The sequence below is a fragment of the Narcine bancroftii genome, chromosome 4, assembly GCF_036971445.1.
Source record: "Narcine bancroftii isolate sNarBan1 chromosome 4, sNarBan1.hap1, whole genome shotgun sequence".
Taxonomy (NCBI): domain Eukaryota; kingdom Metazoa; phylum Chordata; class Chondrichthyes; order Torpediniformes; family Narcinidae; genus Narcine; species Narcine bancroftii.
The window spans coordinates 222,628,934-222,655,906 of NC_091472.1; the positions used below are offsets into that span (position 1 = coordinate 222,628,934).

A 26,973-nucleotide genomic window follows, 5' to 3' on the forward strand; every position below is an offset into this window, starting at 1 on the left:
AACTACATATCTTCTACTTCCTGCTCATCTGCTCTGACCGCTCTGCCCAAAGATGCAACATGAACAGGATTCCCCTTGTATCATCTCCCACCCCATCAGCCTCCGCATCCCACATAATCCTCCCGCTACTAGACACATCTCCCCCTCTCCACCTTCCATAGAGACCACTCTCTCCATGACACCCTTGCCCACTCATCCCTTTGCATTAATTGCTCCCCTGTGACTGCAGGAAATACTACACATGTTCTCACACCTCCTCCCTCACCACCATTCAGGGTCCCAAACACCCCTTCCAAGTGAAGCAATACTTCACTTGTGAATCTGCAGGGGTTATCTACTGCATTTGGTGCTCCCGTTGTGGCCTTCTCTACAGTTCTCCTGTTTTGTTGAGCACCTTCGCTCTGTCGACTGTAATAACGGGGATCTCCCAGTGGCAAAATATTTTAATTCTGCTCCCCACTCCCACTGTCCATGGCTTCATGCACTGCCAAACCTAGGCCACTCATATATTAGAGGAACACCTAATATTCCATCTGGTTCTCTCCAACCATGACCTCACCAGTTTCTGTTAGGCCCCTCCCCTGTCTTTTTCCCTACCTCTCTGTCTCCTTATGTCCAGCTCCCCACCCTCTTCCCTCTCCATTCAGAGAGCTATCCCCTCCCCTATCACTTCTCAGTTTTTTTTCTTTCGCCCTTCCACCCATATCCATCTACAGTGCCCTCCTTAATGTTTGGGTCCAAGACTCTTTATCCTTTTATTTGCCCATCTGCTTCACACTTTTACATTTTTAATTAAACAATTCACATGTGATTAAAGTACACATTACAGATTTTATTCAAAGGTATTTGTGTACATTTTGGTTTGAGCATGTAGAAATTACAACACTTTTTGTGCATCGTCCCTTATTTCAGGGTGCCATTATATTTGGAACATAGCAAAGGTATGTATATTAAAGTAGTCATGTGCCACCATCACGATGTGCCGCGGCACAGGGGGTGCAGGCCGGCAGCCAGTGTGGGGGGAGGGAACTGGCAAGTGAGGGGGCGGGTGGGTGAGCAACCGACGGACGGATGGGAGGGTGAAGTTATTCTTACTCTTGTGAGTGCGTAACATGTCATTGGTTGTGGACAGGACACCCTCCCCACCCAAATTGCTGAGGTCAAATTCCCGGGAATTTAAACTGCAGTGTGAAAGTCCTGGGAGGTCCTAAATTCCCGGGAATTTCACCAGGACAAAGTAGAGTCACCACTTACCTGTGATGTGAAAACAGCTATAGAGATCATCAGGTGTTGAGTATCTTCTCTGGTGATGCTCTGTCAGGCCTCTATTGCAGCCATCTTCAGTTCCCCTCAGGTTTTCTCTTCAGCTTATGGAAAGCATGATTGGTTGGATTTAGATTGGGTGACTGACTTGGCCATTTAAGAATTTTCCAGTTTTTAGCTTTGAAAAACTTTTGTTGCTTTAGCAACATGTTTGGGATCCTTGTCTTGCTGTAGGATAAAGCGCCGTCCAATGAATTTGGAGGCATTTGTTTGAACTTGAGCAGATAAGATGTTTCTCTAACCTCAGCATTCATTTTGCTACTGCCATCAGCAGTTACTCAACAATGAAGTGCACCAGTACTTGTGGGTGGCAGCCATATATGCCCAGACCATAACACCTCGACCAACATGTTTTGCAGATGAGGTGATATGCTTGGATCTTGGGCAGTTCCTTTACACCTCCACACTTTGCTCTTTCTATCACAGTGATACAGGTTAATCTTGGTCTAATCTGTCCTCAAGACCTTTTCTAGAATTCTCCAGGCTCTTTTAAATACTTCTTGGCAAAATGTAATCTGGCCACCGTTTCTGTGGCTAACTAGTGTTTTGCATCTTGCAGTGTTGTCTTCATCGAGTCTTCTGTGGACAATAGATATTTCAGATTTATTGTCAGAGTACATACATGACATCACATACAACTCTGAGATTCTTTTTCTTCAGGAGAGGCAGAATTACCACTTATTGGTAGTGCAAAAAAAATGTACACAGTGTATACATGTAAACAAATAGAGAACTGTAAACAGATAACAAATGTAAACAAACCAAATATGCAATACAAAGAACATTTTAAACGTCAATAAATTGCACAAGAGTCCTTAAATGAGTCTCTGATTGAATTTGCTGTTGAGGAGTCTGACAGTGGAGGATAGCAGCTGTTCCTGAACCTGGTGGTGTGAATCTTGTGGCACCTACACCTCTTTCCTGATGGCAGCAGCGAGAACAGAGCGTGTGCTGGGTGGTGTGGATCCTTGATGATTGCTGCTGCTCTCTGACGGCAGTGTTCTCTGTAAATGTTCCCGATAGTGGGGATGGTTTTGCCTATGATGTCCTAGGCTGCGTCCACTATCTTTTGCAGGCCTTTATGCTCAGAGGTATTAGTGTCCCCATATCAGACCATGATGCAGCTGGTCAGCTAACGTTCCACCACACATCTCTAGAAATTTTCTAGGGTTTCAGGTGTCATATCAAAACTTCCTGAGGAAGTTGAGGTGCTGGGGTGCGTTCTTCATGTGCCTTTAGTGTGTTTGGTCCAGAAAAGGTCCTCTGAGATAGTGACTCCAAAGAACTTATTGACACATCCACCCCTGCCTCCTTAAGAGTGTTCTGATCATTGGCACAACTCTGGTCCTCAAATTAAAAATGGGAACTACAGGCTCCAAAGGTGATCAAAATCTTAGAAGCAAGCCTAGTTCTCTCATACCTGCACCAATTAAGCAATTAAACATACCTGAGTACTCACAAATTCCTGTGAAGCCAAATGACCCAACTATTAATGGTGCTCAAAAATGGGGAACTACAATGTATAAAAAGTGGTGTAATTTCTACATGGTCAAACCAAAATGTATACAAATACCCTTTAATAAAATCTGAAAGTGCACTTTAATCACGTGAATTATTTGATTACAAATTTAAAATTGTTGAGCACAGAGGAAAATTAAAGAATAAAATGCGTCTGTTCCAAACATTATGAAGGGCGCTTTTTGTCTTGTCTGTGGGTCTGTGCTCCTTACCCTCCCCCCCATCATTTTATTCAGGCACCTGCCTGCCTGCTAATTGCTCATACCTTAACGAATGGCTGAGTCCTGAAATGTTGGTTATTTATTGTTGCCAGAAAGAACGCTGTATTGGCTTGCTGAGTTTTTCCAGCACTTTTGTGTATTAAGCAGTTGCTTCAGACCATGGTAAATAGGGCGAGAGAAGGAACTGAGAGGTGGGGTGAGAATAACAGCAGCAAATGGATTTCACAGTGGAGAATAGAGGGGCAGGGTAGAGAACGACAGCAGCAAATGGATCTTGCAGAAGGGAATGGAGGATGAGAATTGTTCCCAGTGGGCAAGAGCAGTCTTGAGTTCACAGAGGCAGTTGTGACAGAGTATTTAGAGGTGGTTTGGGAGGAATTGTTAGAGCAGTTTGCACACACACATTTTAAAACACAGAATATTTGCAGGACTTTTGCAGAGTGCTTTTTGCAGAAGGCAACAAAGTATTGACAGCAGCTTGCCTGGAAACATGTGATCTTTGCAGGCACAGGAGAACTGTTTTGCTCTCAGAGAAGGAGGGTGTGAAACACAGAAAGAGAGGAGACAGAAATAATTTCCAGAAGGACAAAGCTGGCAAACTTTGGAAGGCTACCTGGTCAAAGGTGAAGGCTGGCAGTGTGAAAGGTGAGCTGAAAGAAAGAGGATCATCTGGAGAACCCTGAAGGGAGCAAGTTTCGTCAGCAAGACTGATTGAGAAGGAATCAGTTGTGGATGTCCTGGAAAAGGAATCCCTCTCTGAAAACCAGCAAGAACCCTCCTGAGTGGTAACCATTTGCCTGTTAAGCATCAAAGACTGGTGAACTTTGTTAATGCTAACTTCTGTGCACAGAACAAGAATTGCCTGCAACCAGTGAGATTGGACTGTGATTCAAAGAACTTTTCTAATCTTAAATTTACATCTCACACACACACCTGCGCTTAGTGTTAGAGGGGGGATTGAGTAGTTAGGTAGGTTAGTTAAGTAGATTAAGTAATAAGTTAAAGTCTAATTCTGTTTTCTTGTTCAAATATAATTAAAAACTACTTTTGTTTAAGTAACCCTGTGTTATGATGAATATCCATTGCTGCTGGTTTTTGGGGTCCTCTGGACTCCGTAACACAGTGGATTCTTGGGGGACACAGGTCAATGATCAGCACCTATCAGCTCATGGAAGCCATGATCAGTACCAATGACTGCCAGTAACCAACCTACACAGATAGATAACTCTGGGGATGATTTTTGATACAAAAATATGGGTGGCAGTGTTGGCATAGTGGTTAGTGCAGATGTAACAGCGCCAGCAACCCAGGATTAAATCCGGCGCTGTCTTTACGGAGTTTGTTCGTTCTCCCCAGTCTGCATGGTTTCCTCCAGGTGCTCCAGTTTCCTCCCACCCTTCAAAACATATAGGGGGTTGTAGGTTAATTGGGGTAATTGGGTGGCGTGGGTTCATGGGCTTGAAGGGCCTCTTACCTTGCTGTATGTCTAAATTAAATTAATATGTGTGACCTCTGTATATGGAGGAAGCACGCCCAGTATAACTCCCTGATGGGGTGGGATTTCAGCAGATAATGGTCACAAATGGTTCGACATTGCCCTCCAGCACTTCATATTAGCTATATGGCACAAATTCTATTTTTTTTCCAACTCAGCTTCGTTCTTAATGGTTTCTGCATTTACTCACCAAGTATCAGTGACTCTTCAGCAAGAAGATCAGTAAGTACTTTGTGCCAGATGCTTTCTGAGATACTCTTTTCTTATTTGCAGAGATTTAGTGGACGGGATCTCCTCCCAGATGCCTCCTGGGTTATAAATGCGGAATATTACAAAAATGAAGGTAAAATTACATCAACTGTCTGTCATCACATAGCTTCCTGTCACTGTAACATACTCAGGGTGGGGGGGGGGGTGTGGGGGGGTATCCTGTGACTCATTGCAGCATGGATAAAAATTAGTCCACTAGGACAGGAGCCTTACAGGAGGAAAACTGATCTTTGAGCCAGCACAGATTTGATGGGAAGAAAAGCCTCCTATGTTGTGAGAAAACGTGAAAATTATCATCCATGTTGAAATATGACTCCCTCAAGGCATTGGTGGCCTCTCTCCTTCATTTTGCTCTCCACAAACCTGAGATTCACTTACCACCTCTATATTGGCTCCCTATTATGCAACACCAAGATTTTAAAATTTTCTCTCTTGTAGTCATTCATCCATGATTTCTTCATCTATCTTGCTCCAGCAGCCAAATGTCTCCTTGTCGTATCTATCTTAATTTTCTTCATTGATATTGAATAGCTCCAGTACTAGCAGCCCTGGCCTTTAGGATTTCCTCCCAGGTTCCACACCCGACATTAAGGTGCTCCACCTCTGACCATGGATTTGCTCATCGGACATCATGGTTCGATGTCAATATCCGTTTGGTTACGCATGCTCAAACTTCTCTCTGGACCATAACCCCAGCATCATTTTAGAAAGAATAATCAAAACAGGACATATGCAGTAAGCGGGAGGGCATTGAAGAATGCAGAAGAACAAAAAGATATGGGAATAACGGTTCATAGTTCTTTGAAAGTGTAATCTCATGTGGATAGAGTGGTGAAGAAAGCTTTTGGTATGCAGGTCTTTATAAATCAAAGCATAGAATATAGGAGTTGGGAAGTGATGTTGAGATTATTCAAGGCATTGGTGAGGCCAAATTTAGAATACTGTGTGCAGTTCTGGTCCCCAAATTATTGGAAGGATATTAATAAGGTAGAGAGGGTGCAGAGAAGATTTACTAAAATGTTGCCTGGATTTCAGAATCTAGATTACAAAGAAAGATTGAATAGATTAGGTCTTTATTCATTGGAGTGTAGAAGGTTGAGGGGGGATTTGATAGAGGTATTTAAAATTATGAGAGGGATAGATAGAGTAGATGTGAATAGGCTCTTTCCCTTGAGGGTAGGTGAGATTCAAACAAGAGGTCATGAGTTAAGAGTTAGGGGGAAAAAGTTTAAAAGCAACATGAGAGGGAACTTCTTCATTCAGAGTGGTGGCTGAGTGGAATGACCTTCTGGAAGAGGTGGTCGCAGCAAAGTCAATTTTGTCATTTAAGGAAAAGTTGGATCATTATATGGATGGGAGGGGAATGGAAGGTTGTGGGTAAACTGCAGGTAGGTGGGACTAGAGATCACTTAGATCGGTACAGACTAGAGGGGCCGAGATGGCCTGTTTCCATATTGTAATTGTTATATGGTTATGTATGAGACCGCTTGAGGATATGTAAAGTGCTGTATCATTGTAATTTTTTTCCTTTTCTACAGGACAGGATGAATTTGTTTTCAGGTTGTGATGTTCAATGAGGAATCCTCGGTTAACCACCACATTTAAGCTGATAGAATCGTGGAGTGGTTCAGTGCAGATTCAGGTCCTTATGGCCCACTTCATCCTTGCCGACTACTAATCTAAGCTAATCCCATTTGCCCGCAGTAAAACTATATTCCTGCCCAAATACCTTGAAAACATTGCAATATTATCCAAATTCCTTCCAGATGTTCACCTCCTTCTGTGTGAAAAATGTACTCCTCAGATTTCCTTTAAATTTCTCATCTCTCAGCTTAAACTTGTGCTCTCTAGTTTTAGACTCTACCCTGAGAAAAGCGATCTATTTATTTATTTATTTATTTTAAAATTTATTTAGATATACAGCAAGGAAAACTGGCCCTTTTGGCCCACGAGCCTGTGCTGCCCAATCACAACCCTCGGTACGTTTTGGAGGGTGGAAGGGAACTAGAGCCCACAGGGAAATGCAAGTAGGCATGGGGAGAATGTACAAACTCCTTACAAGCAGTGCGGGTTTCGAACTATAGTCCCAATTGCTGTCCCTGTAATAGCATTGTGCTAACCACTGCATGCTGCCCTATCTTTCCCCTCTCTTGTAAACCTCAATAAGATCATACGTCCAGTGAGAATAAACCCAGCCTATCCGATCTCTCTTTATAGCTACAGCCTTCCACTCCAGGTAACATTCTTCTGCACTCTCTCTAATGCTATCACATCCTTCCTATAGTGTAGAGGCCAAAACAGTACAGAACACTCCACTTGCTGTCCACCCAAAGTTTTGTACAACTGCAACATGAAGGCAGACAGCCAAATCATTTTTTCAATGTTCTATCCAATGTTGCCATTTTTAGGGATGAATGAATGCATTCCAGTCTCTTCATATCCTCCCAGTATTTGACATCCTGAAATGCATTATCTCATCTTTGTCCAGATTAAATTTCATCTGCCATCATACTGCCCTACATTCCAGCAGATCCATGTCCCACTTTACCTTTAAACAACCTTCGACCAGTTTTCTTGACATCTGTAAACTTACTCAACTTGTACATTCTCATCCAAGTCATTTATATTTATATTTATAAGGATCAAAGCTTCTAGCACTGATTCTTTGCAGTCAGAAAAACACCCATCCTTTTGTCTCCTATCACCAAATCAAACTTGGATCCAACATGCCTTGGATCTCTTGTGCCTTAACTTTCTGGATCAGCCTACCACATGGGATCATGCCAAAGCCTCACTGAAGTGGACCACAGGCACTACCCTGCCTTCATTAATCTTGTTTATTAACTCCTCAGATTTGTAAGATGATCTCCCCTGCACAAAACCATGCTTGCTCAATCAGTTCCTGCTTTTCCAAATCAACATAAACCCTGTCCCTCAGAATCTTCTCCAACAACTTCCTTTTCACTGATTTAAGGATCCCCTCTTGTTATTTGCAGGCTTATCCCTAATGGCTCTTTTGAATAAGAGGACATTCACTCTCCTCCATTCTGTATCTGCATCTCACCCAATGCTCATCAAGAGAGAAAAAATCTCCTTCAGAGCCCCAACAATCTCCCACCTTGCTTTCCTTAACATCCTGCAATAGATTCGCCAGCCCTGGGGATTGATCCATTCGAAGGTGGATCATTATTCTAATACTTCCTCCTTACATTATTAGAACAATGCTACAGTATATGAATTTATCCAGTCAAATCTGCTCCAAATATTTGTAGTGCTCCTTCCTTTCTGATATAGACATTCACCAGAGTATCAGCGTACCCCTTGCTTAATTCTCCAGCTTTTATATCTTTCTCTTTGGTGAATTCCATTGAGAAATATTCATTTAGGATCCTGCTCCTATCCCTATCCCTCTTGGTTCTAATATACATAAACATTTTAGAATTCTCCTTAATCCTATTTCATGGCGTGCTTTTTGCCCTCCAACTTTTTTTCTCGTTTCCTTCAACACCCCTGATAATCCTCGGGACTGGTTTAATATCTATTTCCTAAACAGACATACACTTATTTCTTTTTCCTGATCAAATCTTCAATGTCCTTCATTAATCAAGGTTCCTTAAACTTTTCCTTTCCCTCATTTTTACTCCTCTCACTTATCAGATGTTGCTTTCCCCTCCAGGAGCTGCTGCCATTCTAGTTCCTCCAGGGCTTGTTTTACACCATTGAAAGCCAGTTTAGTCATATCTTAAGGAGATTTGTTATCCGTTTACAGTTCTTTGTTTGCTTACATTTTTACACTGGACAGTTTTTTTTGCACTACCATTTAGTGGTAATTCTGCCATGCCCCACAGGAAAAAAAGAATTTCAGGGTTATCATGTATGTACTGACAATAGATCTGAAATCTGAAACCTTATCCTTTTCCATGATTATGGTCCACCGTTCCCAAAAGGTTTCTCCACCAGACACATATTCTCCTCTCTGCCTTCTGCAGAGACCACTCGCTCTGTGACTCCCTCGTCCACTCCTCCATTCCCAACAATCGTCTCCTTGGAACCTATTCCTCTGACCGCAGAAGATACTCCACTTGTGCCCACACCACCTCCCTCAACACTATTTGGGGCCCCAAATTGTCCTTCAAAGTGAAGTATCACTCCATTTGTGAATCTGGAGAGGTCATTTATTGCATAGTGGTCTCCTTTACATCCGAGAGACTGGACACTGACTCGGAGATCGCTTCTTTGAGCACCTCGGCTCTGTCCTCTGCAATAGCATGGATCTCCCAGTGGCCACCCATTCCAATTCCCCAACCTATTCCCATACTGATATGTCTGTCCATGGCCTCACTGCACTGACAAACTGAGATCACCTGCATATTGGAGGAACACCGCATTTTCTGTCTAGACACCCTCCAGTTGGGTGTCATTAACATTGACTACTCCAGTTTCTGATAAACAATCTTCTTCCCCTATCTTCTTTCTTGTTGTTCTGTCTCTCTCTTTCTTTCTTCCCTGTTCCATTTGTCTCCTTTCACAGAGCCAAAATAAATTCTCACCTTTCCTCTAATCATATCCAATTAACATCTATTATCTGTTGGTCTGGACTCCTCCCCCTCCCATTCTTCCCCCTTTCTCTCTCCAGTCTTTATTCAGATGTCTGCCTGTTTTTTTGATTACACCTTGATGAAGGGCTCAGGCCCGAAACATCGGTAATATATCTTTACCTCCTATGGACGCCGCAAGACTGGCTGAGTTCCTCCAGCATTTACTGTAAGTTTTTAACCAAAGGAAACTTCAAACACTTGCCTGTCCTCAGCCCCTAAAATTAGGTCAAGTACAGCCACCTCTCTTAGTTAATTTATTGTTCCTTTTGATATATTTTAAAAATTGTTAAATTATATAAAACAAACATTGCCATTTTTGATTTCAGCTTAAGAATGAAGTGAATTAATACTTCAGCAAACAACTTAAATCTTGGAACAATGGGGTTCTGGTCATCATCCAACATTTTCAGTGGACGAGCGACAATACAGAGAGAAAATGCAAAATTTAAAATATATTGGTATCTCTAGAAACATAATTAACCCTATTTATTCTGCTGAATGAACAGAAGCTCTACATGGACCAGATACACTTGAACTCTGCATTACTGGGATGGAGGAAAGGGTTGCATTCATAGAAAAGGTCTGTATTATAATTTTCCATAATGTGAAGCCCCATAATCTGTTTGAGTGTCAAGAAACATCAGCAAAAATATATTTCTTTACTTTTTTTCATCTAACTTCCTTGGGAATGTATTTTATTCAGTGTCTCGATTTTTGGGTAGTGATTTGCGAATTTTGAAAGGGTTAATTCTCTTTTTCTCAAATGATTGCAAGTAGTTCAAATTTATTTATCATCTAATTGTACAATACAACCCAATGAAACAGTGTGCTCCCGTCCTTGTTTTTAAAACACTGCAAACACACATACAGATGATACACATACACAGTTCCTGACGGGAGTAGCTGGATGATACTAAGTGCAGGGTGGGAGGAGTCCTCACTGATTTTGCATGCCCTCTCTAAACAACATTCCCGGGAAAATCACTTCATGAGAGGTAGGGAGACCTCAGTGATCCTCTCTGTTACTCTTATGATTAACCAATGATCTGATGCTCTACAGCAAACATCCCACACTGTGATACAGTCAGTCAGGACACTCTTGATAAAGCTCCTGTAGAAAGTTGCCAGTTGACTTGCCCACCTCATCTTCTCAGAAAATGCAGTCACTGTTGCACCTTCATGACAAGTGAGATGTTGTGTGTCCAGGATAGGTCACTACTTAAATGGACTTCAAGGTCCTTGGTGCTCTCCACTCTACCCACTACTGAGCTATTAATGTGTAGTGGTCGACCTTCATCCTCTTGAAGTCCACAATCATCTCCTTGTCCACTTGTTATTCTCACACCATTTCATGAGATTTTCTACCTCTTCTCTGCTGTGCGACTCATTGTTGACGCATTGAGTGATAATGGACTTGCCCTCCCAGAATTCTGTGTCACAGAGAAACCCCTCTATGAATGCTCCATGCATACAGCCCTTTCATTATGCTAAGGCACACTGGGACACGAGGGCTCTAAAATAAAGTTTTTACATTTAAAGTGTAGTTTCTTTCTTTTTTTTAATTCTTTTTATTTTTCACACTATAAACCACATTGATCAAGATACATACATTTTCCTTTTCAAATATATACAGTGTCGTTTTCTCCCCCCACTCCCTCTTCCCATCCCACCCTCCCTACCTCCCCTCCCATTCATTTAAAGTTCAGAATCTAAGATACATTAAACCCGTCAAACAATGTTGTCACTCAATAAAAATAAACAAGAAATTCCACTGAGTCAGTTCTTTTCATTCTCTTCGCCTTCTGTCATTTTAGGTGGTAGATGTCCCCGGTAGGTTTTCTCTATTATGTTTCATGTGTGGCTCCCATATTTGTTCAAATATTGTAATATTATTTCTTAAATTATATGTTATTTTTTCTAATGGAATACATTTATTCATTTCTATATACCATTGTTGTATTCTCAAGTTATCTTCTAATTCCCAGGCTGACATAATACATTTTTTTGCTACAGCTAGGGCTATCATACCAAATCTTTTTTGTACACCATCCAAATCAATTCCAAATTCTTTGTTTTTTATGTTACTTAGGAGGAAGATCTCTGGGTTTTTTGGTATATTGCTTTTTGTGATTTTATTTAATACCTGGTTTAGATCTTCCCAAAATTTTTTCACTTTCTCACATGCCCAGATTGCATGAATTGTTGTTCCCATTTCCTTTTTACAGCAAAAACATCTGTCAGATACTGTTGGGTCCCATTTATTTAACTTTTGAGGTGTAATATATAGCCTGTGTATCCAGTTATATTGTATCATATGTAACCTCGTATTTATTGTATTTCTCATAGTTCCTGAGCATAACTTCTCCCATGTTTCCTTCTTTATCTTTATGTTTAGATCTTGTTCCCATTTTTGTTTAGTTTTACCATTTGATTCCTCATTCTCCTTTTCTTGTAGTTTAATATACATGTTTGTTATAAATTTTTTGATTATCTTTGTGTCTGTAATCACATATTCAAAATTACTTCCCTCTGGTAACCTCAGACTGCTTCCCAATTTGTCCTTCAAGTAGGATTTCAGTTGGTAGTATGCCAACACTGTATCGTGAGTTATATTATATTTATCCTTCATTTGTTCAAAGGATAATAATTTATTTCCCGAAAATCAATTTTCTATTCTTTTGATCCCTTTTTTTCTCCCATTCTCTAAAGGAAAGGTTATCTATTGTAAAAGGGATTAGCTGATTTTGCGTCAGTATTAGTTTTGGTAGTTGGTAACTTGTTTTATTCCTTTCTACATGAATCTTCTTCCAAATATTGAGCAGATGATGTAATACTGGAGAATTCCTACGTTGTACCAATTTTTCATCCAATTTATATAATATATGTTCGGGTATCTTCTCCCCTATTTTATCTAGTTCTAATCTAGTCCAATCTGGCTTTTCCCTTGTTTGATAAAAATCTGATAGGTATCTTAATTGTGCGGCTCTATAATAATTTTTAAAGTTTGGCAGTTGTAAGCCTCCTTGTTTATACCATTCTGTTAATTTATCTAGTGCTAGCCTCGGTTTCCCCCCTTTCCATAAAAAATTCCTTATTATTTTCTTTAACTCCTTGAAGAATTTCTCTGTCAAGTGTATTGGCAATGCCTGAAATAGGTATTGTATCCTTGGGAAAATGTTCATTTTAATACAGTTTATCCTTCCTATTAGTGTTAGTGGTAAGTCTTTCCAATGCTCTAAGTCGTCCTGTAATTTTTTCATTAGTGGATAATAATTGAGTTTATATAGATGGCCGAGGTTTTTATTTATTTGTATACCTAGGTATCGCATTGCTTGCATTTGCCATCTGAATGGTGATTCTTTCTTAAATTTTGAGAAATCCGCATTATTCATTGGCATTGCTTCACTTTTATTTGCGTTAATCTTGTATCCCGACACTTCTCCATATTCCTTCAATTTCTTATGTAATTCTTTTATTGATATTTCTGGATCTGTTAAGTATACTATAACGTCATCTGCAAATAAACTGATTTTATATTCCTTGTCTTTTATTTTTATCTCTTTTATTTTATTTTCTGTTCTTATCAATTCTGCTAGTGGTTCTATGGCTAACGCGAACAATAAGGGCGATAGTGGGCATCCCTGCCTTGTTGATCTGCTTAAGTTAAATTGTTTTGATATATATCCATTTACTGTCACTTTCGCCAATGGCCGCTGATATAATGCTTTAATCCAAGTAATATATTTCTCCGGTAAACTGAATTTTTGTAGTACTTTGAATAAATAATTCCATTCTACTCTGTCAAAGGCCTTCTCTGCGTCTAAAGCAACTGCTACTGTTGGAGCTTTATTTCCTTCTACTGCATGAATTAAGTTAATACATTTACAAATATTGTCTGTTGTTCGTCTTTTTTTAATAAATCCAATTTGGTCTAGATTTACTATTTTTGGTACATAGTCGGCTAATCTGTTTGCTAATAGTTTAGCTATTATCTTATAATCTGTGTTAAGTAAAGATATTGGTCTATATGACGCTGGTGCGAGTGGATCTTTCCGTCTTTGGTATTACTGTAATTATTGCTGTTTTGCATGAATCTGGTAAGCTTTGTGTTTTATCAATCTGGTTGATTACTTCCAGGAGGGGAGGAATTAATAAATCTTTAAATGTTTTATAGAATTCTATTGGGAATCCATCCTCTCCTGGTGTTTTCTTATTCGGTAGTTTTTTTATTATCTCTTGTATTTCTACTATTTCAAATGGTTCTGTTAATTTATTTTTTTCCTCTGTTTGTAATTTCGGAAGTTCAATTTTAGTTAAAAATTCATCTATTTTGTCTTCAGTTTGGTATAATTGTTCGTAGAATTCTCTGAAGTTTTCATTAATCTCCGTTGGATTATATGTGATTTGTTTGTCTTTTTTCCTTGATGCCAATACCATTCTCTTAGTTTGTTCTGTCTTAAGCTGCCACGCTAGAATTTTGTGCGTTTTTTCTCCTAGTTCATAATATTTCTGTTTTGTCTTCATTATGTTCTTCTCCACCTTATATGTTTGTAGTGTTTCATATTTTAATTTTTTTTATCTGCCAATTCTCTTCTTTCAGTTGTGTCTTCCTTCATTGCTAATTCTTTTTCTATATTTGCTATTTCCCTTTCCAACTGCTGTTTCCTGATTGTAGTCCTTCTTCATCTTGGTTACATAACTTATTATTTGCCCCCTGATGAACGCTTTCATTGCGTCCCATAGTATAAACTTATCTTTCACTGATTCCGTATTTATTTCGAAGTACATTTTAATTTGTTTTTCAATGAATTCTCTAAAATCCTGCCTTTTATGTAGCATGGGGTTTAATCTCCATCTATACATTCTTGGAGGGATGTCCTCTAACTCTATTGTCAAAATCAGGGGTGAGTGGTCCGATAATATTCTAGCTTTATATTCTGTTATCCTAACTCTGCTTGCATGCGAGCTGATAACAGGAATAGGTCTATTCTTGAGTATGTTTTATGTCTACCGAATAATATGAATATTCCTTTTCCTTTGGGTGTTGTTTCCTCCATATATCCAAAAGTTGCATTTCTTGCATCGATTTAATTATAAATTTGGTTACTTTGTTCTTTCTGTTAATTTTTTCCCCAGCTTTATCCATGTTTGAATCCAAATTCAGGTTGAAATCCCCTCCTATTAGTATGTTCCCTTGCGTGTCTGCTATCTTCAAAAAAATATCTTGCATAAATTTTTGATCTTCTTCGTTAGGTGAATATACATTGACTAAATTCCAAAACTCTGAATATATCTGACATTTTATCATTACATATCTCCCTGCTGGATCTATTATTTCCTCTTCTATTTTAATTGGTACATTTTTACTGATTAATATAGCTACTTCTCTAGCTTTTGAATTATATGACGCTGCTGTTACATGTCCTATCCAATCTCTCTTTAATTTCTTGTGCTCCACTTCAGTTAAGTGTGTTTCTTGCACGAATGCTATATCAATTTTTTCTTTTTTCAGTAAATTTAGCAGTTTCTTCCTTTTGATTTGGTTATGTATTCTGTTAATATTTAAAGTCATATAGTTCAACATAGCCATTTCATACTTTGTTTATCTTTCCTTTCCGTTTCCTCATCATCACCTTTCCTTCTTATCCATTTCTGCTTTCTTTTTTTGAACACTTTATAAGACAACATTTCTAAAACATCAAACATTTCCCTTATTCTCCTATCTAAAATTTCTTTAACCCCGTTATCCCCTCCCTTTCCTGAGTTGCCCTTTATCCCTTGTCGGGCAACCACATCTCCCCTCTCCATTTGGATTTGCGAATTCACTTGCAAGTGTCAACTGATTTCACAGTGACCGTAACTCCTCCCCACCCAGTCCCCCCAGAAAAGATTTTAATTTTCATATACAACAAAGGTCACTCTCTTAATTCCCTCCTTACTTCCTCTCTTCCCTTTCATTCCCTTATTAATTCTTGTCTATACTCTATATATTTTCCTTTAAATACAGATATACTCATGTACACACATATATACATACACACACACATATATATATTTTCCCATATACACACATACATATAGTTCGTGGTCATTTTTACTCTCGTTACATGTCTTCATCTCTCTGCCTGTTTTGTAGTTGTTCTGCAAATTTTCGTGCTTCTTCCGGATCCGAGAATAGTTGTTTTGCTGCCCTGGAATAACTATTTTAAGTACCGCTGGGTACTTTAGCATAAATTTATATCCTTTTTTCCATAGGATCGCTTTTGCTGTATTAAACTCCTTTCTCTTCTTCAGGAGTTTAAAACTTATGTCTGGATAGAAAAAAAATTTTTGACCTTTGTATTCTAGTGGCTTTTTGTCTTCTCTTATTTTCTTCATTGCTTTCTCCAATATATTTTCTCTTGTTGTATATCTTAAGAATTTTACTAAAATGGATCTTGGTTTTTGTTGTGGCTGTGGTTTCGGGGCTAATGTTCTATGTGCCCTTTCTATTTCCATTTCTTCCTGTAATTCTGGTCTTCCTAGGACCCTGGGGATCCAATCTTTTATAAATTCTCTCATATTCTTGCCTTCTTCATCTTCCTTAAGGCCCACTATCTTTATATTATTTCTTCTATTATAATTTTCCATTATATCTATCTTCTGAGCTAACAGCTCTTGTGTCTCTTTAACTTTTTTATTAGATTCTTCTTCTTTTTTAAGTCCTTTACTTCCATTTCTACGGCTGTTTCTCGTTCTTCCACCTTGTCCACTCTTTTTCCTATATCTGACATGACCACCTCTAATCTATTCATTTTTTCTTCTGTACTTTTTATTCTTTTTATTTCACTAAATTCTTGTGATTGCCATTCTTTTACTGATTCCATATATTCTTTAAAAAAAATATATCCATTGTCTTGCCTTCCCTTCTTCTTCCATTTCTCTGTGTTCTTCCTCTTCTTCTTCCTCTGGGTTGGTCATCTGTTGTTTCTTTGATTTATTTTTACTCTCTTCTTTCTTGTTCTCGTTGTTTTCTATGTTCTCCTCTTGTTGTTGTGTTGTGGCTGTCATTCTCAGCTGTGGAGATCAACTCCTCGGCTGGTCCCCCCTACCGTCAGTGTATTTTTTTGTCTTGCGCATCGTGCATGCGCGACTCCTCACGCATGCGCAGTTGCGCACTTTTGCTTGGCTCCGCAAGCCATTTTTGACCTGAGGGAGCGGGCTTCTCTCTCCACAGCGGGCCTCTTCGGATAGGTAAGGCCTTCACCTTCTTCTTCCGATGTCTTTTCTTCTTCTCTTCTTCCCGTTGCTTTTGACTTTTCTTTCTTCATTGCCATTTTCCTCCCACCTTTTCTTTCACTTTATTTTAATTTTCGTGTTTGTGCCTTTGCGTTTTCTCTGTTTTTCTTAAACTTTTCCGGAGAGGGTTGGAGTTCCCTGACCGGCCACTACTCCATCAGGTGACTGCTCATCAAGTGTAGTTTCTTTCAATGTAACATACTATCTTCCACAAAAACTTGACAGAGGAAGGCCTTTATCCAATAGGAAAAGGACCCAGATTTTGCAACATGGTTGCTAATGTTCATATGGTGGTGGTCATGTGTGATGAAGCAACCTCCTTGCTCTCTCTCTCCTTCCCCACCCTTTCTCTCTCCCCAACTTTCTCTCCCCTGTCTCTCACAAACATACTTGTCTATTTATCCTTGGGTCAGTAGGAGCAGGCTGAGTACACAGCCCTGAGGTGCGCCAGTGCTCAGTGTGATGGTGCTCGATATTCTGCTTCTGACTTGGACAAACTGTGGTCCAATCAAAGACAGCTTCTCCACTACCTTCTGCGGAATGATCATATTAAACGCCGACCTGAAGTCAATGAACAGCAGCCTGGTGTATGAGGTGTCATTCTCCAAGAAGGCCAGGATGGAGTGAAGCCACATTGTCTGTGGAATGGTTTCTTCTTTAGGCAAATTGAAATGAATCCAGCATCTCTGGGATGTGTGCTTTGATGTGTTCCATCACCAGATGCTTGAAGCATTTCATAATGGTGGAGGTCAGTACCACAGGGTGGTAGTTAATGAGGCCTGTTATTGTTGCCCTTTTGGGTACTGGGATAATAGTGGTTGTCTTGAACCCTGTGAGAATGATGGACTGCTGCAGTGAGGTGTTGAAGATATAAAGGTAAAGGTTCCTTTATTGTCACGTAATGCTACATTTAGAAGGTAATATATATGAAATTCTTTAACTTTGTCTACCGTAAGGCAACAGAGTCACCAGTTTGTCCACCACCCTTCACCTGTGAAGACCTCCATCAATTGATATGCATAGTCCTTCAGCACCTGACCAGGTATGTTGTCTGGTCTCACCGCCTTGTGTGGGTTCACCTTGGAGAGGGTAGGGTCTAAGTAGGATCTTACTCAAAAATTAATTGGAGAAGAGCTTTATTCTCCATTCAATCCAACTTAACCTTCCATATGGATGTCTTCCTTACCTTGAAAATGCCCCTTCAGCAAAACAAACGATTCATAAAATGTTTCTGAATTCCTTGATACAGCCCAAGGAAAAGACCATCATCCAAAGAACCACATTCTTTATTCCATTGACAGAGGGAGTCCATAATTTATAAAAATAAAAATCAAGTGATTACCCTTTGTTCTACCCATGCCTGTGTTTAGAAGCTGTTCTGGGTTAGTGGCTGAAGGCTGGCCCCAGTTAGTTTATTAAACAACTGAAGGGTGTTGGATTCTCTCTGGAGCATCTGAGGAACAAACAACATGGAAATAACAAGAATTTAGTTTAATCTCAATATACAAATGCTGACATCTAATGAGATTTCTTATTACCTCAAGTTTGATGTGATTGATCACTATCTTGTCTGAGTCTGAGACTGATGGGCTAAAGCCATGGCTCAAGTCTTTAACAAAAAAATCTCTCCAGCCAATGCAGGGATGTCAGTGAACTTATCATCATTCAAGTAAAATGTAAGACCCTCTGGAACCACAAGTTCTTTAATCACCATTAGGTTAATATGTCATTACTGTTTGTGGAGCCTTGCTGATCACAACTGTTTGTTGCATTTGTCTACAAAGCAAGGGACCACATCTCACAGCTAATACTTCAGTTGTTAAGCAGTTTGGGGACATCTCAGCACATGAAAATTGTTGTATAAATTCTAATTATTCTTCCTTTTCATAAAACAGTGGTTCAAGTAAGATACATTTTCTCTCTTTTGGATACAGCACATAATGTGAAATGTTATTTTTATTTATTTGTGGTTATTTTAATCTGTGGCCCACAGAATGGTCACATGTTGCGAAAAGATGCAGTTAAGACAAGCTTTTTTTTTACCATCTGAACAATTTGATAACAAAACTGTTATGAACATTTATGAAATTTTCAGATTTCAAGACATTGCTGAGATCCATGGGATAAGGAAACTGTCTTATAACTGATCATTCTTCTTCCACACATGGTGTTAGGGCATCAGAGTTCCAGTTAAGTGTAAATTTTTAAATGGGGTAAACTGCCTATACACTTTCAATATGAGGCACTGCTTGTTTACTGACAAGTTGACACTGCATTTTTCCCACTGTATCTGAGTGAGGAACAGACAAGGGGAGGACATTGGAAGTTCAAAGTGAAGTCCAGCTGTTCACTGGATCAAAAATTAATGTTAGGTAGGTCCTAGATGCAAATAGGATTAAAGTGCTTATCTTATTACTGCAATCAAGGGATTGCAATTAAATTGGAATACCTATATAGATATGATAATGGTTTTATTATCATATCAAGAGAAAACACAATGCTGGAGAAACTCAGCAAAGATATAACCCGATTGGGCACCAGCCGACATTTTGCTTATACCAAGATGAAGGGCTCAAGCCTGAAATGTTGGTTGAGCATCTTTATCTTTGCTATATAAAATACACTGCTGAACTGCTGAGTTTCTCCAGTACTGTGTTTTTACTTTAATCATGGTGTCTGCAGACTTTCATGTTTTACTTATTGTCATATCAAGTTTAAATTTATTATCATTTGACTGTACATAGACAATCAGATGGAACAGCACTTCACTGGACCACAGTGCACAATCAAACACATTGTAAAATGTATGAATGTACTAAAATTCTTACTTGCTGCAACCGAACAGGAACTTTGCAAAAATAAACAATATGTATTAAATTAAATTAAAAAGAGGCAATAAATAAAAAAGATCAATCAATAAAAGTGGCAGTACAATAGTGCAGACAGTCCTCTTATTCCCCTCCAGAGTCTGACCAGCTGATTAAGATTGCAGTATTGCACAACCGCTCCAGTGTAAAAGGTTCAATCTGAAATTATGTTTAGAATGTGATACTTCCTGGGATCTTCTTCCAAAGGGCTGGTCAATATTTATCCCTCATCTAATGTTCTTTAAAAAATTATCAGGTCATTTTTATCGCTGCTTTTTATGGTACTCAGGTCAGTCACAACATTTCTTATAATAACTGACTTTCAAGATCTCTCCACTGATTGGATCTAAAGTACTTTATGATATCCTGGGGTTGTAAGAAATACTCTATTATTTCAAGTTCTCTATGTACTGCAGGACTATTCTCAATGTCCTTTCCTCACTCCTGTTAAACTGCAAATCTTTATATTTTACATTCTTGAATCAACAGCATTTTTAAAAATGTAGATTGGAGATAAGAATGGATTTGGGGAGTATTGAGTGGGACATGATTTTTTCAGGAAAGGATGTAAATGAAAAATGGAGAATATTCAAAGAAGAAATTTTGAGAGTACAGAGTAGATATGTCCCAGTGAGGATCAAAGGAAAGGCTGGAAGTCATAGGGAGCCTTGGTTTTTAAGGAATATTAGAAATTTGGTTAGGAGAAAGAGGGAGGTGTACAAGAGGTATAAACAGCAGGGTGCTGAGAAATTGAAAGAGGACTACAAGGAATGTAGAAAAATCTTAAGAAAGAAATTAGAAAGGCCAAAAAGAGGCACAAAGAGGTTTTGGTAGGCAGAGTAAAAATAAATCCAAAGGGTTTCTATAGGTACATTAAAAGTAAAAGATTAGTGAAGGATAGAATTGGTCCCCTTGTAGATAGGGAGGGTAGGCTATGTGAAAAGTCAGAGGAGATGGGGGAAATTTTAAATGATTTCTTTTCTTCGGTATTCACTAGGGAAAAAAATATTGTACCAGTTGAAGTAAAGAAAAATAGTGGGGCGGTCATGAATCATATAAGGATAACCGAGGAGGTAGTGACGTCAGTGTTGAAAAAGGTAAAGGTGGACAAATCTCCAAGTCCGGACAAAGTATTCCCAAGGACATTCAGGGAGACTAATGTACAGATAGTGGGGCCATTAACAGAGATATTTAGGATGTCACTGGTCACAGGGGTGGTGCCGTAGGATTGGAGGGTGGCTCATGTTGTTCCGCTGTTTAGGAAAGGGTCCGGGTGTGAGCCTGGAGATTGTGGACCTGTGAGTCTGGCGTCTGTGGTGGGTGGGTTGATGGAGGGTGTTTTGAGGGATGGCATTTACAAATATTTGGAAGAACAGGGATTGATAGGTAGTAGTCAGCATGGTTTTGTCAGGGGTAGATCATGCTTAACAAACCTTATAGAGTTTTTCGAGGGGGTTACAAAAAAGATTGATGAAGGGAAGGCTGTGGATGTTGTTTATAGTAAAGCTTTTGACAAAGTTCCCCACAGGAGGTTAGGAAAAAAGGTGGAGCATTAGGTATAAATAAGGAGGTAGTGAAGTGGATTCAGCAATGGTTGAATGGGAGGTGTCGGAGAGTGGTGGTGGAGGATTTTTTGTCGGATTGGAGGCCGGTGACTGGTGGAGTTCCTCGGGGATTGGTCCTGGGTCCACTGTTGTTTGTTATATATATATTAATGATCTGGAGTAAGGGGTGGTGAATTGGATAGGTAGGTTTGCGGATGATACAAAGATTGGTGGTATTGTGGACGGTGAGGAAGATTACTGTAGCTTAAAAAGAGATATAGGAAAGCTAGAGGAGTGGGCTGAGAAATGGCTGATGGAATTTGATGAGGATAAATGTGAAGTGTTGCATTTTGGAAAGGCAAATTTAAATAGGTCATATACATTGAATGGTAGACAATTGAGGAGTTCAGAGCAACAAAGGGATTTAGGAGTTATGGTAAATAGTATCCTCAAAGTTGATACTCAGGTAGACAAAGTGGTGAAGAAGGCGTTTGGAATGTTGGCCTTCATAAATCGGAGTATTGAATTCAAGAGTTGGGATGTTACGATGAAATTGTACAAAGCATTGGTGAGGCCAAATTTGGAATACTGTGTGCAGTTTTGGTCACCAAATTGTAGGAAGGATATAAACAAAATAGAGAGATTGCAGAGAAGGTTCATGAGAATGTTGACAGGATATTAGGGTTTGAGTTACAGTGAAAGGTTGAGCAGCCTGGGGCTTTTTTCTCTGGAGCATAGAAGATTGAGGGGGGATTTGATGGAGGTGTTCAAGATTTTAAAAGGGACAGAGAGAGTCAACATGGATAGGCTTTTTCAATTAAGAGTGGGGGATATTCAAACCAGAGGCCATGGTTTGAGATTGAAGGGGGAAAATTATAAGGGGAACATGAGGGGAAATTTCTTCACGCAAAGGGTGGTTGGGATGTGGAATAAGCTTCCGGCGGAGGTGGTTGAAGCAGGGACGTTATTTACATTTAAGGAAAGACTGGATAATTACATGGAGGGGAGAGGATTGGAGGGGTATGGACCAGGTGCTGGTCAGTGGGACTAGGAGGGTGGGGATTTGTTCCGGCATGGACTAGTAGCGGCAAACTGGCCTGTTTTGGCTGTATATGGTTATATGAAATGCAATGTGGAGAATCTGAGTGCAGTATTAGAAAATCCTGAAAATTAATTCTCACCAAGAATAAGAATATAGATTAAGATCAAACTGAACATGGTGGCAACTTTAACTCATTGTCACAGCATCCTGCTTGCCATTTTGATGGCAAGCCTATCTACCAGTAACTGGTATCTGCTTCAATGTCACGATGAACCTAGGAATTTTGAGGTGGTTCTCCTTTGCTGACCCTTCAGCTAAAGCAGAAATGTTGAAATATGTTTTACTAATTTACAACTAACACATCCAATATCAATTAATTTTGAATGTTCTTCAAGCCCACAGCACAAGGTTTGCTGTAAAGTACTGGAGAAACTCAGCAGGTCACACAGGTCCATAGGAAGCAAAAAAGTAAATAACTAATGTTTCGGGCCTGTGCCCTTTGTCAAGGCATGAGCAAATATTTTGATATTGGTTTTTATACTGAAACATTGGATAGATATCTTTGCCTCCTCTGAACGCTAAGTGACCTGCTGAGTTTCTCCAGCACTTTTGTATATTCAACTACAATCGCAGCATCTGCAGATATTCTTGTTTAACAACATAATAAAGTGAATCAGAGTGATGAATCATTTAGCACAGATAACCAAGAACTTCAACTGTACCTGTTTCCACTCCGTTTCCGTGCTGTGCCTGTACCCTAGCAGATGGCAGATTCCATGTAATGTAGTCACCTGAAAAGTATAACATTCGCCAAAAAGTAATTCACCAGAAAATAACAGTTAGACCTCGCCTAAAATAAATTAGTTTAATATGAAAGTCTGTTGAATTCTAATAAACACAAGCACATTGGGTCTGAAATTGGCATTAAGTATTCACTTGGCACCACTTTGAGTGGTCAACTGATTTGTTAGTGCCCTTTTGTATGATCACCATTGATTAATTTCCTCCCATCCTGTTTCACTTAACAGATATCCAACACTCCATAAACTACTAAATGAAATTACATTTTGTTTTCTAATTCTGAAACATAAATTTCCTTTTGAAATATCTGTGGGTTTAAGACAGTGCAAATACTTCATTAATACCTACTGTTAGTACATTGTAGAAGTCTTGCCTGTGTACTTGGCATTGTCTGTAGATGTATTCTACGCCTAAGAAGATGTCTCCGAGATTATATTCATCCTGATGTAAGTGTTTGGGTATCTCTTCTCTGAGATCCTGGAAAAAAAAGAGTAAACATTTAAACACCAGAAGACATCTGTACAAAGTGAAGGGAGAAAAGTTTAGGGAGACATCAGGGGCAAGTTTTTTTACAGAGAATTCTGGGTGCCTGGAATGCCTTGCCAGGGGTGATGGTAAAATAATAGAATAATAGGGGCATATAAGAAACTCTGAGACAGGCACATGGTTGAAAGAAAAATAGAGGTATGACGTAGGAAGGGTTTAGTACTTTATTTGGTAGTAATATATAGGTCAGCACAACATCAAGAGCCGAAAGACCTATACTGTACTGTAATGTGATCAATTATCTTCAATTACTTCATGAATGACCAGAATTGCATTCAGACTCAGGCTGATAAATAGCAAGTAACATTTGTACCACAACTCCACTTAATTTTCAATGACATTACAATCATGAATTCTCAGTCAAAAACAGGATGGAATTACTATTGACCAGATATATCAGTGGGATTGGCTCATAAATATCAAGTTCATGTTTATTGGCATCTTCTCCCTGGTAGAATGAGAAGGGTTTGATTTGTAAGCAGTCTAGCAAGTCAACTCTAACGTGCATGCAGAATGAAGAGTAAGAGCACATCGCTATACAATGAAAGATCAGTTTGTACATATGAATCTCATTGTTGTGAGATGCATTCAGGAACCTAATGGCTGCTGGAAGAAACTTTATATCTGTTGGTGCACAACTTCACACTCATGAACCTTCTCCCCAAAGGGAGGAAGGAGAAGAGGGTAGAGAGTGTGTCGGGCCTGTGGTGGAATGTTCAGTACGTTGGCTGCCTTTCTTAGGTAGGAGGAAATTGATGGAGGGCAGGAAGGTTTTTGTGATGTCTAAGCTGCAATCACCAACTCCTGTAGCTTCTGATCTTGGGCAAAGCAATTATCTTATGTACCTAGATAGGATACTTTTAATGGTGCACATGTAATTAAAAGTGGTAGAACAATATGTTATGTTTTCTCAAGAGGAGCAGAGTCTGAATACTCTGCCCTGAATGATTCACCTCCAAGAGATGGCCAAAGTAGCAGTAAATAATCTCCAACGTCATCCAACAGGACTTTAAATCAAGTAGGATAAAACAATCGATTTGAAAAACTTTTCAACCACTGAATCGAACATCCATGACAACTTCAGAAATGGATACTGTCACTCTCCTTTTGAACAATCCCTCAGAATTGAAGATGACCCGCTTCCACTCTAATCCTGTGCATTGTGATGAGGCGAATGTGGCGCCCACAGACGTGACCAGAGATGGAGCAGGATGTGCCTGGTGGATAGTTTTGTGAGGTAGTGTACTACTTCTGCCACTTCAACTCAGATTTAATCCGATCTCCTTGATTACTCCTCCACTTTTGAGAGGTAAGGAGCCATTGATTGCTAGGAGTCAGTGGGTTGTTGGATTTTTCAAGAAGGCTTTGAGCATATCCTTGAATCTTTTCTTCTATCCACCCGAGAACAACTTCTCGTCACGAGAAGAATCTTCATCTGAAACTGGATTCGATTTTATCTTTGACCTGCTGAGTGGATTTTTTTTATTAACAGTAAGTGAACACCAATAAATCTGCATGAACAAAAGGATTCGTTGGGAGTGAAGGGAGACAGCCTTAGGCTCCCTGCTCCTCACCTGATGGAAAGGGAAGGACAGCACATCGGTGGCCGCCTCCTGTCCCCGGTAGCGCCCGTTTAGGATCCGCATTCGCCGGTCGTCCACACAAATCAGGCCCAAGTCGAAGCAGCCGAGACCCAGGATCTTGCGAAGGACCTGGCAGTCTCGCCGTAGACGAGCCCTGCGGAGCGGCACCGCTCGCTGCAGGTTCCTGATCAACAGCGCCATGAATGCTCCAGGCCGCGGCACGTTGTCAATAGCAACCCCGCCCTGCGGAAACGGAAATGGGTTCGCTGACTTCCTGCTCCGTGCTGACCGCCCGGATCGAAACAGTGCGCCCAGCGGGGATGCGGCAGTCTAATGCTGAGCTTCCAAACGTGAGCAGCAAGATTGGCCCTCATGGACCCGACGGGCAAGCGTCTGCCCGCGCTCTTCGCGCCCCACCAGGCGGCCGTCTTCGGGCAAGCGAGCGAAGCGGCCCCGCCACCTGCGGCGTTTGGACATCCCGTCGCTGGTGCTGCCAGCTCGGTTCTGCCGGCCGGTTATGTCCGCGGCCCAGGCTCTGCTCCCCCGCCGAGCCAGATCTTCAGTTTTAGACATCTCAACCCGTTCCCCGGTCCTGTGAACTTCGGCGCAGCCCCCGTTGGAAACTTTGGACACCCTGAACCAATCTTCAGCTCGTTCGGCAATCCGGACGTTCAGCGGCCCCGCGGTGCTGGTTTGGACACGAGTAAAGCTGTAAACAAGCTGCCATCATTTCAGTTCTTGCAGTCTGCCAGCAGTGGTGGAGAAGCGGGCGTCTTCAGTGCACCCCAGAGCAAGGCTGGCCCTTCCGGACCAGTTTTCAGTTTCTCACAAGCCATAAGTAGCCCTTCCTCCAGCTTCTTCGGGTTACCGCGTCCAAAAGCAACAACCAGTTTACCAAATGCTTCCAACTTCTCTCAGCCGACAGCTATGGGCAGTTCTGCCGAAAGTTTTCGCTTTGTTCAGCCTGCTCCCAGCGGTAACAGATCTTCAACCCCGTTCACTTTCTCACAACCAAGTACAGCAGGCTCAGTTGACGTGTCGGCATTAACCAAAACATTGGGCAGCGAAGAAAAAACTGGTCAGAAACCAGGGTTTGGGGTGAGTGATGTCAGCTCTTTGTCAGCATTTGATGTAAAACGTCGTGCAATAGGAGCTGGAACTTCAGCAAGAAGTGGGCTTGTTCCAAACTATGAAGCGGAGGAAGAACAATTGACTGCCAAGAAGGGGATAAAAAGAAAAGATAAATCACCGTACAGTGCTGCCAAAGACCAAGCAATGGGGACAGCAAGCAGGCCATCCTTGGGAAAACGGCTAGTGAAAGTTGCACCATCAATGGGCGTCTTTCATCGTACTCTTCATGATGTTTTGAAAGGGAGAAGGGAGGTGAAAAGAAACAGCACACCTTCAGAGGATGCAACAATTGAAAGGTTAAAGCTGCTGTCGCAAACAAGCATTCCTCTGGCATGGCCTTATGCGAGAAAAGAAGAAACTAGAAAGAAGTTGAGAGAAGGTGAGAAGAATTGTATATTAAACTCTACAGTTTGAAGTTTAAATTATTTGCATATCTATCTTTTTTTTAGATTGTATGATACCTGCCTTTGGTGTTAAAGCAGTTCATAATATTTGATGCTACAAGTTTGGTTCTTCAGTGGAGGGAAAGCCTTCAGACAGCCAGGGCTCTATCTCAAGTTAAAACATTTTCCTCATTTCAATATTAGCCAATACTTAGTTCACCACTTTAAATTTGGATTTCTGCTGTATGAACCAGTTATTCAGAACAACTCTGTATTTACTGATACTCTTTCATTCTCTATTGACTGTTTTAGGAGCTGAAATAGGCTATTCAGCCTATTGAGTCTGCCCCACCATTTAATAATTCGCTGATCC

General features: G+C 40.2%; 3 protein-coding genes across 6 annotated transcripts in view; 2 read left to right on the top strand and 1 right to left on the bottom strand.

Moving 5' to 3' along the window:
• The window catches only part of c4h21orf58 (chromosome 4 C21orf58 homolog), a 97,809-nt gene extending 86,588 nt beyond the window's left edge, over positions 1 to 11,221 (top strand). Inside the window, exons 8-9 of the mRNA XM_069934044.1 lie at positions 4,831 to 4,900; positions 9,752 to 11,221. Coding sequence (XP_069790145.1) covers positions 4,831 to 4,876 — 46 coding nt within the window. The 3' untranslated portion in view covers positions 4,877 to 4,900; positions 9,752 to 11,221. The remainder of the gene's footprint in view (positions 1 to 4,830; positions 4,901 to 9,751) is intronic.
• LOC138761620 (endoribonuclease YbeY-like) lies at positions 856 to 25,324 on the bottom strand. Of its 3 annotated transcripts, XR_011356397.1 has the most exons (6): positions 25,078 to 25,324; positions 23,306 to 23,434; positions 22,879 to 22,947; positions 18,046 to 18,156; positions 4,748 to 4,865; positions 856 to 1,902 (listed from the first exon to the last, which is right to left on the bottom strand). XR_011356397.1 is itself a non-coding variant. In XM_069934043.1 (5 exons), the coding sequence occupies exons 1-4, from the start codon at positions 25,285 to 25,287 to the stop codon at positions 18,070 to 18,072; spliced, it is 495 nt and encodes a 164-aa protein (XP_069790144.1). In that variant the 5' UTR covers positions 25,288 to 25,324; the 3' UTR covers positions 856 to 1,902; positions 18,046 to 18,069. The 3 variants fall into 3 exon arrangements, 2 of the variants coding, with proteins under 2 accessions (XP_069790144.1, XP_069790143.1); XM_069934043.1 differs by lacking the exon at positions 4,748 to 4,865; XM_069934042.1 differs by lacking the exons at positions 856 to 1,902; positions 4,748 to 4,865 and having other exon boundaries at positions 17,972 to 18,156.
• Positions 24,670 to 26,973, top strand: part of mcm3ap (minichromosome maintenance complex component 3 associated protein) — a 108,030-nt gene continuing 105,726 nt past the window's right edge. For both annotated transcript variants that reach the window (XM_069934039.1, XM_069934041.1), the window contains exon 1: positions 24,670 to 26,596. In XM_069934039.1, coding sequence (XP_069790140.1) covers positions 25,459 to 26,596 — 1,138 coding nt within the window. In that variant the 5' untranslated portion in view covers positions 24,670 to 25,458. The remainder of the gene's footprint in view (positions 26,597 to 26,973) is intronic.